We start from the raw sequence: 11,565 nt of genomic DNA, 5'->3' as shown, positions 1-11,565 counted from the left end.
AACAATGACGAGGAAACAAAATAACTGACGAATTTAAGTAAAATTAAACAGGTGTAATCCCTAATAGAAAGAAATTCAAATATAAACAGCAAGTATTTGGGTAAAAACTGAAAAATGACGTTTTTGAAGAGAGCTTCATGATTGAGTTGATGATACTGTGAGATGAGTGATCGATTGGACATTTTTACTCAACTGTGAGGGGCCTTCAGTCCAGACTATATACACATTCATACACAAACACACACACACACACACACACACACACACACATATATATATATATAAATAATTATATAGCAAGTACGGAAGTAGAGAGACAATAATATTCCTGAGGAAATTAAATAGAAAAAGAGGAAAGAAAATAATGGAGAGATGGAGAGTAACGAGAGGAGGTGTCAGATCAGTATCAGGAAGCAGCAGCAGCAGCAGCACCATCATCATGCTCAGAGACAAAGATACAGATCACGCTGCAACTGCAACCGCAAATGTTGATCGACAACCGCGATACTACTACAACAACAACACCATTAAGCAGCAGCAGCAGCTTCATGTAGACGTGGATCGATATTCGAGTACTACTAGTGTCAGTGTTACTGCTGATCAAGAAATCAGCATTTTTGACGCCCACAAATACTTCAACCAACTAAGCATCAACAACCACATTGACGGCCAAAACCATAAGGTAGGTCACCAATACAGGTTAAGAGCATTTACCTCTGCACTCGAGGTCATAGGTTTGATTCCCTATTCCTTCTATTGCTTGTATAAGAAGGAGAAGTAATGGCACTATATTAATTAATAACTCATGCTTGTGGATTCAATGTGATGATTGAGTGACGATGGATGTATGGAATATTGGTAGGTGCAGGTTTCTGATGGGCTGTCTGGAGTTTCGAGATTCTCTTGGGCTGCTGGCTCTCCCTCAGTATCTTCAGTTGATGACGCTGCTATTAACTACCCTCTGCATCTCCGAGCTCGTTCTTTCCATGTCGTTTCTTCCAGTGCCACCCCAACGGCTTCCTCCGAAGCCAGTTGGAACAGCCAGACTGGCCTCCTATCCAATCCTCGCTGCGCTACCACCGCCACCAATAGTAATGTCGCATTCATGGCGCCTTTGCACAGTCGGACTAGTACAAATCATCCTCCTCATCCTCATCATGATGACCATCAGATTACTAATAAGAAGAAATTAAGAGGATGGTCCAAGACAATGTCATTGAGTCCAAGATGGCTTACTGCTTTTCCAAGGAGGTCAGCGAGATGCCCCTGCTCGGGAAAGAAATCAGTTCAAGTTGTTGCTCAGGAAAAGAAGTCAAGCATGTCATCATCATCATCAATAGTCGGAGTTGGAGGCGGAGATATTTATAACATGCCGGCCCAATTAATTCTCACCAAGGATGAGATACCACTAGCTGCTCCAACTACTAGTGTTGTTACAGCTGCCAATCTGAACCACTCTTCGATTGCAAGGCCGCGTGACGACAGTCGCCATGTGCTCTGGGGTGATGAACGTCGTCGGAATTGGGAACGCCAAGTCAACAATACAACCATCAATGTGCAACCAGCCGCAAACTCTACCGCTACTACGACTAGCTGTATTAGTACTGCTGCTGCTGGTGGCGGATTTAGCTTTCCGATATTAAAATTCAATGGGGACGGGGGAACTTCCTTGCCATCGGCAACAACTTCAATCCGGAACCCATCAAACAGTACTACTGATCATGTTCAATGCGGCCGACTAATTGGTGATGTTAATAATAAAGATGAGGATGTGGGAAGCGATGCAAGCTCTGACTTGTTCGAAATCGAAAGCTTCTCAACCAGTACTACTCAAACGCTGCAAGCAACTAATGCCGATATGCCCACCTACCCTCCACCATCGTCATCCATGTTTGAAAATTACTACCGCACTCGCCGGGATTCTTTTTCATTGGTTGAGGATGCAGTTAGCTTCACTGCTACTCGACGTTTGAGTGCTAATAACAATTCCCGTCGAACAAGCTTAGATCGTCGTCAACATGACCCGCCTATGGCATCGTTATCGACTGATCAATACTGTTACGAACCAAGTGAGGCCAGCATCGACTGGAGCGTCACTACGGCAGAGGGCTTTGATCGATCCGACCAATACGATCACGAACACCACGATAACCATGATGATGCTGACTTGGGAACTAAGGTAATGACGAGCAGCAAACGACGGCCGCCTTCACTGGGAAGTAATAACAATAATATGGGGTTGTTGAGCTGTCGGCGGGAGAAGGCCGTCAGTGTGGGGCCCAACCCAGTGAGACTAATGGCCATGCCTGCTGCTCCTGCTGATCATGACTACTGTCAGAGTCGACATAGGGGTGTAGGAGTGGGACCTACTAGTCTATCAGTATGTTCAAACAACTCCAGAGCTACGGTGCATGTGGGAAGTAGGTCCGCAGCCTTAGCTCGACAATAAGAAGGCACAGCATGGAGTTGCAGCAGCTCGATCGGTTGTCTTTTCCTTTTCCACCGCCATCCTAGAAGGATTTACATGAAACGGGTTTACCGTCATCGTAGGCCGGATATTACATGCGTTGCATGCATACAGATAACGCACGCCATCTATATGGATCCACTCCTCCAATCCAAAGTTCCTAAAGCCAGACAGCATCTCTCTCGTCTGTATTCTTTTCTTCACGTTATTCACTTTTCCTTTGTATAATTCGAGAATAATGTCTTTCTTTTTTTTGTCTTGTTGTTGTGGGTGCATGTGTGTTTTTGCTGGATGCCATAATAATTCATTCTTTTTGTTTTTGTGTAAGTAGCTCTTCTTCTTGGTTTTTTTTTTTTTTTTTTTTTCTTTTTTTTTTTTTTTTTTTCTTTTTTTTTTTTTATGCTAGTAATGTTATATTACTACTCTAAGGTATACTACAGAGAGAGAGAGTAGGGTTTGGACCATGAACGTAGTAAATTGAAGAGAACGACTCAATCCAACATGCAACCTACACTTGTTCTGCATTTGTTTTTCTTTTTTTTTTTTTTTTTAATTCATTTTTATTGGTTTCGATAATAATAAAATATGCAATACCACTACTCTAATCTACACTACGGAGAGGAGGTAGGGTTTGGACCATGTACGCAATGGATTGAAGAGAGAGACTAAATTTAGCAGGCAATCTAAAGTTGTTCTGTGTTTGTTTTTCTGTTCATTTTTATTGGTTTGAATAATAATAAATCATATAAGATAAGATAATAACTAGCAATCAATCAAGCTTGGTTGAGAACATGTCAAATGGTACCCCTTGGGCACTGTCTATGTTTGTTTGTAGCCAATTGAGAGTGGACACCAAGTAAAAAAACGTACCCTTTTTGGTGTTTTCCTTAACAAGGGGCATTTGGAATTTGGATTATTAACCCGCACCTAAAACTACAAACTCCGGCAACAATCTCAGATTGAGTTGCTGCACCTTGTTTCGATTTAGAACGAGTTGAACTAAGTTGTTGCGCCTTGTTTCGGCTCATCTCGAACTGCTTTACAAATCCGAGCAATGCAACCCTTTAAGATCACATAGATCTGCAAAACCTAGCATCCATCGCAACCGCCATCGAGTAGATCAGGGCAAAATTGCACCACCCCGCAGTAATTATGATAATCTGCTTGCCAGTCCGATATGAAAGCTGTTCCGATCACCGTAACCGCTATCAGCGTTGTTCCGATCCTCATCAACCGACGGGTAGAGAGACTCAACGTTCGGAGAGATTTCTATCAATAGTAGCACGCGCATACTTCAAAGTTGAATGCAACGATGTCTTCGTGAATATTTGCAAAACATCATAAAAATCAATCGCTTCAGGCACAAAACCATGACAGTTGGAACGTCGTCGATGAGTGTACTTAAACTAACAAACATATTTTCTGGGGAGTTGGAGTTTACATGCTACTAGTACACTAAGGAAAATTCATACATTGTATAATTACAAGTCGATGGCATGTATATTTACGTGGTACAGATAACATGGTTTCTAATTCATTGCACAAAGACTGCTTCATCAAAGATTACCAACAATGGTGATTCCTTCCTATTGTTTTGAACCACACAAGGGATCTAACTCCATAGGTGCTTTCTGTGCAGCACCGCCATCTCTTTCTTTAAACTCTGTTTGCAAGCCAAATCCATATCCACCGTCACTTCCATACAGGTCTCGATCCCACTGACCCACAAATTCGTTCTTCTGGTCAGCTTTTAGAGGCAGATTAGATGTGGTGCAACCGTCTGGCAACCCTTCATCCACCCTTTGTTTCTTTCGGGGAGATGAGGGAGCGGCCGATGCATCGACCATTGTCTCCAACTGAGCTGGCTTCTGCTTTTCCTCGGCTGATGGTAACGCTTCTGACGCTTTGAGTGAACCACCATACTTTTGCTGCTCCTCGATGATCTTCTGCAAGTATTTACCCTGAGCTTCTATTCTCATTTGCAACTGTCTTTGAACCTGAATTGGTTTTCAGACATTAGTGAATTCTTCGTATAGCCACAAATGCGTAGACACTGACCAGAACAAAATGACAATAACCATCCCCCTAAATCGGATACATGAACCGCTCATTACAAGTTTTCATCATATTAAGTGCCTGCACTTGATTCTGAGAGGATAGGAGATCAGGAAACAGTTCCTGAATCATGCTCTACTGCGGAAATGAACAAGCAACACAATGGCGGGATCTAAGAACAAAAATTGAAGAACACAGATATAAGATGGGCATTTGCAGAACTTCCACCCACCGATTTTCCCATCTCTACAACATTATTTTTATTGAAAAACAATTATTACTCGATCCATATTCCCAAAGCCAGAGCCAAACTCAGGCCCCGGAGAAGAAAAATGCCATACAAAAACCTTGACCTCTGGGCTAAGTAATTGCTGGATTAACTATTTTCAATTTCTGCAAAATAATTTTCAGCATAAATTTAAAAACTTTCCTTTTAGCGCTCGAGTAATTCTTTTTCTGCGTCTGTCAGAAATAATTTTCTTTCTATGAGCATTCCTTCAATAAAGATATTGCGGGGCAGACTACATCTCTCTTCCAGCAATTTAAGGTGAAGTGAGAGAAAGAGACCTTACCTCAAGCTGTTCATGAAGACGCTTCTGAACTTCCATTTGCATCCTCAATGCCTCATTAATTTGCACTCCACTGAACAATTGAATGTTTTTTCCAGAACGTCAGATGTGGAGAGGTATAATGATATTGGTCATGAAAGCTTAAGACACAAAATGTGGTCCTCGTACAGAGGTTTAACCAATAAAAGGTAAAGGAAAAGGTACCCACGGAGAAGAATCTGAGCAAGATAGGCTGTCTCCAGAACCCTTCTTCTCATCCTTAGAACCTATAAGTCAGAAACAGTACTCCAAATTCAAATTAACTCATATTTTTATAAGGTAAAAACAAGTTTTCTATTGCTAAAATAACATCTATAGGAGGGAGACGCCTTTACCATCAGCTGGAGACTCTGGCAGGTACTTTGCAAGTCGGTATTTCTATACAAAAGAATAATTGCGTAGTTAAAAATAAGAACATTAAATGTCCCTGAATACGTAATATAGTATAGCAAGGTGACCCGCACCTGTAAATGACTCTTCACATGATAAATAGTTAGTCCTGGAACACCCATCACTCTCAGAACACCTTTAGGTGTTGCTCCTATGTAAAATTGCAAAAACCAAACATTTGTGAAATATTAATTAGGTAATGAATGTGATTAGAAACACTAGTTTGGGTGCGACCGGATATGGAAAAAAAAAATCATCAAATCCCTGTGCTGTGGGACCGATTTGTCCATTGGACTACATGCCACAAATAAAGGATTGGACAATTCAATCCGGTCCTACGTTTCTTCCTGGGTTTGCAAAGCACCACTAGCTATCACATATAAACTAAAATACATCCACTTCAACAAAAATAAATAATTTAAGCACAAATGAATCATTAACCAAAAGTGAAGACCAAGCAGTCAATTATTTAATGAAACATACAGAAAGTAGATGAAATTTATAAACCACCCTGCCAAGAAAATAGGGGAAAAAAAGCTAAAAGAGAAATTCTTTTTTCAATGGTTTTCGATTTATTAACTCAAAAGAAATGTGCAAATCGTGGATAAGGAATCGAACATTGACTTTTTGAAGAAAACACAGAATCATTACACTGCTAGTCTAGGAAAATATTCAACATACCAATAATAATCGGAATTCCTTTAAATAAATTAACCGAAAGCAAACAAACCCTCATCCCAGTGAAAAGTTAAAACCCTCACTAGTCCTAGAAGTCCTTGACAGGGTTGGTTATACGATTATCCAAATGAATATCCTTTACAGTACAGCATGATAATTTCAATTTGCAGGTGGACTGATCAGATGGTTATTAGTTGATATTCCCCACCTATACAAGTAGTATAGATGGTTATCCATAGAATATAATAGAAGATTACATGTGAAGGGAAGAAACAAGGGAACTAATCGTTGAACACATCTTCCTTGGCTCTTCTTCAATCCATGCCTGAGCAAATTTTCCACCGGAGAATTTCAAAACTTGGCATCAACGGAAGGCCAGAAGATACAGAAATTAATTCAGTAGAAGACTATGGCCTTCTACTTCAACCAAAAGCACTGTCAACGCAATAGAAGTCAGAGCACCACTGATCCAGACTAGGAGACTTTACTAGAGTTTACAAAAATGGATATCTCCAGATCTGCTTCTTTCACGGAAAAAACAGTTACTAAAAATAGTCACCAAAAAAGTTCTGTGTTTCCTTCATCTAATCGAAGAACAACATTATACACATGAGAGTTTATGTTTGAGCTTTTTTTTTAAATGAAAACAAAAAAAATTACTATTTCCTTTGGGCATTAAATAAAGGGGTGTGATATCCACACACCCCATTTTACTTCTCACACACCATTTTAATTTTCGGCTGTCGGATCAGATGAATTAAAGAAGATCAATGGACATAAATTATCAAGAGGTGTGTGAGAAGTAAAATGGGGTGTGTGGATAGCACACCCCTAAATAAAAAAAAATGTGGACATGTTACAAACATGCATTTAAAGTATAGCTTTTAATGTTTTTACATTTTTATTTTCTTTTTACAAGAAGCATATCATAGTGGACAAGATATTCACTACAAACGTTCTAGAAATTAACAAAAGCTCTAACAACCACATAGTGAAAAATAAAATATGCTGTCAAAACCTAAATTAATACCACTCCCTAAACACTGACTTTAATCTAACCTAGGGTTTCTAGAGTTAGAGACAAGTAAAAAGATTCAGTTATGATATTCACAAAGAACGAACAATGTGAATATGTCCTTTTACTTTATAAGAAACATAATTCAGTAAAAATAAAACTTCACAAAATTAGTGAACAAAGAGTCCACTTCTGTAAGAATCATTATAAATACTAGGAAACAACCAATGAGATTGACAGTGCCAGTTAGTTGGAACTTTGCATCACCCTGTCTCCCATGCAACAGTCCAATGGAAAGTGCAACAGGAACTTGTAGCAGGAGTCACTGCTCAAGAGTGGATTTTTCTTCTTTCCTGTACTAATCTCGAAGGCATCCCAAAGTGCTCACAAGAGCAGATGGTTGTGCTAAACTTAAAGAGGAACCGCCAAAGAATAAGTAAGATCAACGAGAAAGTGGTTGCAGAATCCTCCTCGGGCCCAAACAAGACAGAAAAATAAAGTGGCTGAAACAGACCTTTACTGAGAACCTCTAGATCATGTGTCTTGGATGACTAAAAGTTCGGTAGTATTTCCAAGAACCCCGACTATGAGGGGAGCCTCTAGAGCACCAAGATACAGGTAAGTATTGTTCCTTTCAGAATAATATCTATCAGACAACTAACAAGTGCAGGACATTGAGGGGGCAAGTGGAGGCCATGATAAAAAAAAAAAAATGACAATGCTCCCTAGACACGTGGCCAATCATTCATAACTGGTCGAACAAACGAAGTTCCCTAAGCAGATTGCTCCATCAATGGCGCAACTCCGTCCCAGATTATAACCATGATTTTATCAGAAGCCCGACCCAGGTGAGGAAATGTAAGCTTAGAGATGAGCAAGACTAGAAAAGAAATCATTAAAAGAATCTGTAGGGTGAACAGCCCTGCACTTTGTCATTGGAAATCAGTAAAACAAAACATAATCTCTCTCAGTCAGAAAGGTGTAGAATGTATCCAGCTCTTATACTATGACAATGGGTAATAACACTCATGGTGTTAAACTGACAAATCCAAGAGTGCAACAGGAACTTGTAGCAGGAGTCACTGCTCAAGAGTGGATTTTTCTTCTTTCCTGTACTAATCTCGAAGGCATCCCAAAGTGCTCACAAGAGCAGATGGTTGTGCTAAACTTAAAGAGGAACCGCCAAAGAATAAGTAAGATCAACGAGAAAGTGGTTGCAGAATCCTCCTCGGGCCCAAACAAGACAGAAAAATAAAGTGGCTGAAACAGACCTTTACTGAGAACCTCTAGATCATGTGTCTTGGATGACTAAAAGTTCGGTAGTATTTCCAAGAACCCCGACTATGAGGGGAGCCTCTAGAGCACCAAGATACAGGTAAGTATTGTTCCTTTCAGAATAATATCTATCAGACAACTAACAAGTGCAGGACATTGAGGGGGCAAGTGGAGGCCATGATAAAAAAAAAAAAATGACAATGCTCCCTAGACACGTGGCCAATCATTCATAACTGGTCGAACAAACGAAGTTCCCTAAGCAGATTGCTCCATCAATGGCGCAACTCCGTCCCAGATTATAACCATGATTTTATCAGAAGCCCGACCCAGGTGAGGAAATGTAAGCTTAGAGATGAGCAAGACTAGAAAAGAAATCATTAAAAGAATCTGTAGGGTGAACAGCCCTGCACTTTGTCATTGGAAATCAGTAAAACAAAACATAATCTCTCTCAGTCAGAAAGGTGTAGAATGTATCCAGCTCTTATACTATGACAATGGGTAATAACACTCATGGTGTTAAACTGACAAATCCAAGAGTGCAACAGGAACTTGTAGCAGGAGTCACTGCTCAAGAGTGGATTTTTCTTCTTTCCTGTACTAATCTCGAAGGCATCCCAAAGTGCTCACAAGAGCAGATGGTTGTGCTAAACTTAAAGAGGAACCGACAAAGAATAAGTAAGATCAACAGGGAAGTGGTTGCAGAATCCTCCTCGGGCCCAAACAAGACAGAAGAAAAATAAAGTGGCTGAAACAGACCTTTACTGAGAACCTCTAGATCATGTGTCTTGGATGACTAAAAGTTCGGTAGTATTTCCAAGAACCCCGACTATGAGGGGAGCCTCTAGAGCACCAAGATACAGGTAAGTATTGTTCCTTTCAGAATAATATCTATCAGACAACTAACAAGTGCAGGACATTGAGGGGGCAAGTGGAGGCCATGATTAAAAAAAATGACAATGCTCCCTAGACACGTGGCCAATCATTCATAACTGGTTGAACAAACGAAGTTCCCTAAGCAGATTGCTCCATCAATGGTGCAACCCCATCCCAGATTATAACCATGATTTTATCAGAAGCCCGACCCAGGTGAGGAAATGTAAGCTTAGAGATGAGAAAGACTAGAAAAGAAATCATTACAAGAATCTGTAGGGTGAACAGCCCTGCACTTTGTCATTAGAAATCAGTAAAACAAAACATAATCTCTCTCAGTCAGAAAGGTGTAGAATGTATCCAGCTCTTATACTATGACAATGGGTAATAACACTCATGGTGTTAAACTGACAAATCCAAGAGTGCACACATCACATCGTTGGAATAACTGCAGAAAGATACAGTTAAATGAAGAGATTATCTTACTCAGATCCAGCTAGAAGGAAGTAATCACTGGAGTCCCATGGATGATCACTGTACTGTTTATTTCCGCCCATAAGACAAAAGTGGAGTTCACACTGGCCACTCTTTTTCCGCATAGAACTTGAGTAGGGAAAAGATTGGGTGCATCCAGTGCAAGGGATTCCTTCAACCTTGCACCAGATCATCGTAAGTGTTTTTTAGAGACAGACAAAAACCATTGTCATCAAAGAAGACCAACAATGAAACAGTATGACGACAAAAGTCATTACCCAAATGGTTACTAATACCTTAGAGGAGTTGTTTCCGAGTGGCATGTGTAACATTCCATTAACATTTATCCTTCCTCCGTCCCTCCTCAACCCCCTCTGCTCCCTCTTCCCCTATATTTCCATCCAGTCCCCCCGCCCTTCTCTATCTTTAACTAATAAGACAATAACTGAAAACCAAAAATGTAGTGGCAATCAAAATGGCCCTGAGTAGCTGAGTCTGGACATGATTTGGATAAAAAAAAGAGCATGAATTCTTGATACGGATAGAAAAGGAGTACAAATTCTTGCGGTCATACTAAAAGTTCAATACATTTTCGAGGTCAAACTAGACAAAACAATTTCTCTATTATCTTATTTTCTGTTTTTTAGAAATCAACTACAAAGAAGGCAGAAAGAAAACAAACAAAGACCGAATTAATAAAAACTCTTGTAAAAAACAAACCAAAGCCATCTCAACCACATAGGTGCACTCACAAACATTACAAAAGAGTTGGAAACATTCGATCAACGATTTCTGTGGATGATTCCAACAATTTCTTCATTTCGTTCGCCGAGCATCTTGATTAGAGCTACATAACCTTTTAATTTACAAATAAATGAAGCCCTCTCTAAACCAAGTGGTACAGAATTAAAAGGATCACCAAACAGCACAATTAAATTAATCATGTAAAAATTAGAGGAAATAAATTTGAAGGAAGGCCATGTCAAGATTGCAAAGGAATCAAAGGACATAAATATAATGAATAAGTAAATAAATTGAAAAAACCGGTACTGAAAAGAAAATACGCACTGTCTGGTCCGCCAAGCTGAGTAATGGCATCGACAAAGCGGTCGTGGAGATCTGAAGTCCAGCGGAGCCGTTGCTTCCCGCTTCCCCCGCCGGAAGGCGTTGGGCTTTTCACGGAGGAACCGCCGCTGACAGCCCCAACGTTCGCAAGCTCTTGGGAGCTCTGGGGCTTGTGTGGGACCAAGCTCGCCGTTGAAAACTTCTTGGCGTGATACATGTTCAAGATTCTGCCCAATTACCAACACCCAATCGGAGACGGAGAGAGAGGGGGAGAGAGAGTGAAGGTGCCGGCGGTGCAGAAAAATCCTGTTGAGGGAGTTGGAAATGGTAAGCTTTGTCTGTCTGTAATTGGACTGGACGCGATTGGAGGCCTGCAATTTGGTAAACGGCGCGTTTGGACGGATACACAAATAGGGTCAAAAGCCACGACACCCGGCCACCCAAAGCTTTTGGTAATAAGTGGTGTTACAACTTGCTTCCATCAAATTCTGCATCGATCACCACGGAATCACCTAGTGGTTTGGGATAAATTTCACATGTATTTCACACTGCACATCTTAAGTTTAATTATTGCCGCTAGTAAATTGCATGATGATGACAAGAGGAAGGTTGAAATGCTTACGTAAGCCTTTCCAACTTCCGAAAGAATAGACTACCGTAGTAAAACC

The 11,565-nt window shown here is 40.5% G+C and overlaps 2 protein-coding genes across 3 annotated transcripts; one reads left to right on the top strand and one right to left on the bottom strand.

Annotated features, from left to right (window-relative positions):
• Positions 1 to 274: 274 nt before the first annotated feature.
• Positions 275 to 2,794, top strand: LOC148692366 (uncharacterized). 2 transcript variants are annotated; one of them, XM_088681877.1, is made up of 2 exons: positions 275 to 682; positions 869 to 2,794. In XM_088681877.1, the coding sequence occupies exons 1-2, from the start codon at positions 365 to 367 to the stop codon at positions 2,447 to 2,449; spliced, it is 1,899 nt and encodes a 632-aa protein (XP_088538003.1). In that variant the 5' UTR covers positions 275 to 364; the 3' UTR covers positions 2,450 to 2,794. The 2 variants fall into 2 exon arrangements, with proteins under 2 accessions (XP_088538003.1, XP_088538002.1); XM_088681876.1 differs by having other exon boundaries at positions 863 to 2,794.
• Positions 2,795 to 3,838: 1,044 nt separating this feature from the next.
• On the bottom strand, positions 3,839 to 11,381 carry LOC137745297 (myb family transcription factor PHL7). The gene is made up of 6 exons (XM_068485230.2): positions 10,901 to 11,381; positions 5,595 to 5,671; positions 5,466 to 5,508; positions 5,300 to 5,357; positions 5,095 to 5,164; positions 3,839 to 4,464 (listed from the first exon to the last, which is right to left on the bottom strand). The coding sequence occupies exons 1-6, from the start codon at positions 11,112 to 11,114 to the stop codon at positions 4,054 to 4,056; spliced, it is 873 nt and encodes a 290-aa protein (XP_068341331.2). The 5' UTR covers positions 11,115 to 11,381; the 3' UTR covers positions 3,839 to 4,053.
• Positions 11,382 to 11,565: the final 184 nt, after the last annotated feature.

Source organism: Pyrus communis, chromosome 12 (genome assembly GCF_041283825.1).
Source record: "Pyrus communis isolate YQ-2024b chromosome 12, ASM4128382v1, whole genome shotgun sequence".
NCBI classification, from domain to species: domain Eukaryota; kingdom Viridiplantae; phylum Streptophyta; class Magnoliopsida; order Rosales; family Rosaceae; genus Pyrus; species Pyrus communis.
Note: the sequence above shows the minus strand (reverse complement) of the source record. Positions and strands in the feature narration are given on the sequence as shown.

Excerpts from the sequence above, each read along its gene's own strand:
- LOC148692366 (XM_088681876.1), top strand. The coding sequence starts at position 365 with ATGGAGAGATGGAGAGTAACGAGAGGAGGTGTCAGATCAGTATCAGGA. Across the intron at positions 683-862 it reads TTGACGGCCAAAACCATAAG|GTGCAGGTTTCTGATGGGCT; the intron begins GTAGGTCACCAA and ends GAATATTGGTAG.
- LOC137745297 (XM_068485230.2), bottom strand. The coding sequence starts at position 11,114 with ATGTATCACGCCAAGAAGTTTTCAACGGCGAGCTTGGTCCCACACAAG. Across the intron at positions 5,672-10,900 it reads TCAGCTTGGCGGACCAGACA|GAGCAACACCTAAAGGTGTT; the intron begins GTGCGTATTTTC and ends AATTTTACATAG. Across the intron at positions 4,465-5,094 it reads GTCTTCATGAACAGCTTGAG|GTTCAAAGACAGTTGCAAAT; the intron begins GTAAGGTCTCTT and ends AAACCAATTCAG.